The following is a 3,452-nucleotide window of genomic DNA, read 5'->3' on the forward strand; positions in this document are numbered from 1 at the left end:
AAAAAAATGGTTCAGGACTTTTCGACTCAGTTTTACTTCTTCTACCTGCCTACGAGAGATGTTAAAGTCATTCCGGGACACCCTGTATATATATATATATGTATGTATATATTATGTATATATATATATACATACAAAATACACGAAAACAAAATAAACATTCAGCGGCAATCCTGCATATGGCTCTTCTTGACCAAAAATCTCACATTGTGTTATATATTAGGTGCGCATCTAAGTTCCCGCTGTTCGTCAATAGATGGCTCCAGCAGTAAGTGCTGGTCGATTTTGACATATCCAAAACGTCACGAGCTAAGCTTAGACATATAGTAAACAAACCGCTTTGACACGTTAGTGATTATGGTTTGGCGTCATATACTTTTGGTTGTGTGAAACTGTCTGATTTTGTACCAAATAATTGTCATTTGCGGGAAGTGTTAATTTTCTTATTTCATTCGAAGAAAACGGCGGCTGAAGCGCATCGAGAGCTCCAAAAAGTTTACGGAGATGCTGCTCTAAGTGAAACAACGTGTCGTGATTAGTTCCGTCGCTTTGAAGACGGTGATTTCGATGTTGACGACCGTCCGCGTGAAGGAAAGCCAAAAACTTCGAAAACACTGAATTGCTCGATAAAGATCCATGCCGAACGCAAGAACAGCTTGCTTCAGCATTAGGAGTTACCCGCCAAGCCATTTTCAAGCAATTGTATGCAAAAAACGGCCACAATACGAACAGAGGCACGAAAAAATGATTCCACTGCATGACAACGCTCGGCCTCATGTTGCCAAACTCGTTAAAACCTACGTGGAAACGCTCAAATGGGAAGTCCTACCCCACCCGCCATATTCCATAAATATTGCGCCGTCCGATTATTACTTGTTCCGTTTGATGGCACATGGTTTTGCTGATCAGCAGTTCCGCTCATATAAAAACATCAAAAAATGGCTTGATTCGTGGGTAGCCTCAAAAGACGAACACTTTTACCGTAACGGCATTTGAGCTCTGCCAGAAAGATGGGAAAAAGTTGTAGCTACCGATGGGCAATACTTTAAATGATTCATTTGTAACCACTTTTTCACAATAAAGTTGAATTTTCAAGAAAAAAACACCGAGAACTTAGTTGCTAATATAATATTATATTTACTAATATAATATTTCGTACAGTTCATATGAAGCCATTTATAAGAAACAAACAAAAAGACAATTACACGAATTAAAGAACACATGCAATTGCACAGATAAAACAAAACCAACCTCAATAAACAAATTGTGAAAATATTGCACAAAAATAGCAACATAAATAACGACAATTTTGCAATGATTGCACTAAGATGATTTGCCATAACGCAACAGTTGTGTCAAAATAAAATTTTGTAGATAATATTTATCAAAAAGTACAAAAGAGTTGCATTTCTATAAGTATACACATATACATAAATTTGATTTCTTCATATGCAATTATATTTCTACATGTTTTAAACATCACATAGCTAAACATTTTGTCTCAATTATTGAACAATTTTTTTTAAATTTAATTTTGCAAACATACTGCTAAGATGATTNGTCATATTGTTATTGTTTTGCCGAAATAGTATTTGGAAATTAATTTTGCAAACAGTGACAAATATTTTATAAAAGATCAATATTTTTACATCTATTTCTCAAACTATATCTACATAATTGCAAATCAATCAATTTTTATGCAAGATTTGTCAAATACCTTCATAAATGTTTTCTTATCGGGGAACAAACTTTCTGTATTAGCATGCATTTAACGCTAAACATTCCTTCAAGTGGAACGCTATTATACATTCTTGATAACAAACCCAATTATTTCAAACAATTAATTGCAGAAATGTTACAAATTAAACTATACTACAATTACAGTATTAATGTCATGCAAAACACAGAAATATTAGACAACGCATATTTACCGATTTTAAATAAGTTAAGCAAAAATTAATGTGAGCACGTTGTATAGATGTCACTATCAATATTTACATGTAATATATATTCTGTAAAATCTTTGCCTCTGACACAATACTGACGAAAAATTCATACTACATAACATNACACACATCGATCAACATTAATTTTATTTTATTCAACTGACATAAAACACGTTACTTTCGTCATGCTAAAAATCAGAAGAGATATTGTTCAACTTAAGAAGTATGTTTAATTATTTTATAAAACATGAAAAAACTTACATTAATATATGATATAATCCAAACTTGCTACAAACATATTTAGTGTAATCTATTGAAGAAGACTTCAAATAAAGTTGAAACGTTTGAAGAGAAAAATCAATTGATTTATTAATTGCACAACACTACGCAAACAATTCAAACTACCCCGATACCCCACAAACAAATTTTGAAAATTTCTTTACAAACCCACACCAAACATCAAAAAATATATTCACCTGCCAGTCCCTGTATAAAAATGCTTCTTGAGATTCTAACATAGATGTTGCAACAATCGTAGCAACATTTTTTTGATTTAATTGTACTGGATTGATTCCTGCATCAACAATGGCTTCATATGTATGTTCCAAAAATAATCTTAAAATAGGATCAAGTGTATGAGCTTGATGGTCACTCATACTAAAAAATTCCGCATCAAATTTATTTAAATTATTAATTACGCCTATACGCTTTGGTAAGTCCGGATGTTCTATAACAGATGGTATAATGCCATATTAGTGTGATATTNATTTATATATTGCTATACAAATATTGTAAAAAAATAAAACCAACCGTGAAATTTGAATGTTCGTAGAAGCCTTACGCTGGATGTTTGTTGCAAATAATAATGTTTGTTACAAAGAATAAATATATAAATCTACTACCTTTGCATATCTATTGGCTCGTTTCTAATTATTTCTTTCATTGCTTTCCACATTGTTGTAGGATTTTCTTTATTAGAATCTATTATATTTTCATAATATTTTTTTTCCCCTGAGTATTTTACTACTGTATTTTTTTCAATTTTATACTGCAACCAATTTTGCTCAGTATTGTTATATAATGTTTTCTTGTATGCTTTATCTCTTCTATCAGCTGCTTTTTTCTCTTAATTCATCTGAGAAACATTTTTTCCGTTTCCATATTTTTAAAATTCTAAATTTTTTCATCGGCGCNACTATATTTAACGCGTCTACTATACTATCTGCAAGTTGTTCTGCTCTTATACTAACATCTACATTTTGTCTTTTCTGTAGGGTAGTTTTCACAAGAGAAAGAGAGTGAGAGAGAGTGAGAGAAAAAGAGAGAGAGAAAAAGAGAAAGAGAAAAAGAAAGAAAAAGAGAGAGAGTAAGAAAAAAAGAATAAGAGAGAAAGAGAGAGAAAAATTGCGAGATAAAAAAATAAAACAGATTGAAAGAGTGCGAGAGAGAATGAGGAAGAATAAGAAAAAGAGAGAGAGAGAAAGAGAGAGAGAGAGAGAGAGAGAG

At 31.9% G+C, this 3,452-nt stretch overlaps 1 protein-coding gene across 1 annotated transcript in view; it reads right to left on the minus strand.

The window, feature by feature from the left end:
- LOC109862163 (fatty acid synthase-like) overlaps positions 1-2,901 on the minus strand; it is a gene marked incomplete at its 3' end in the record, with an annotated part of 8,397 nt that extends 5,496 nt beyond the window's left edge. The window contains exons 1-2 of the mRNA XM_020442122.1: positions 2,849-2,901; positions 2,423-2,603 (exon numbers count right to left, since the gene is read on the minus strand). Of these exons, the coding sequence (XP_020297711.1) occupies positions 2,423-2,603; positions 2,849-2,901 (234 nt within the window). The remainder of the gene's footprint in view (positions 1-2,422; positions 2,604-2,848) is intronic.
- Between the last annotated feature and the right edge of the window lie 551 nt (positions 2,902-3,452).

The sequence above is a fragment of the Pseudomyrmex gracilis genome, unplaced genomic scaffold, assembly GCF_002006095.1.
Source record: "Pseudomyrmex gracilis isolate BER0280 unplaced genomic scaffold, ASM200609v1 scaffold_1433, whole genome shotgun sequence".
In the NCBI taxonomy this organism is placed as follows: domain Eukaryota; kingdom Metazoa; phylum Arthropoda; class Insecta; order Hymenoptera; family Formicidae; genus Pseudomyrmex; species Pseudomyrmex gracilis.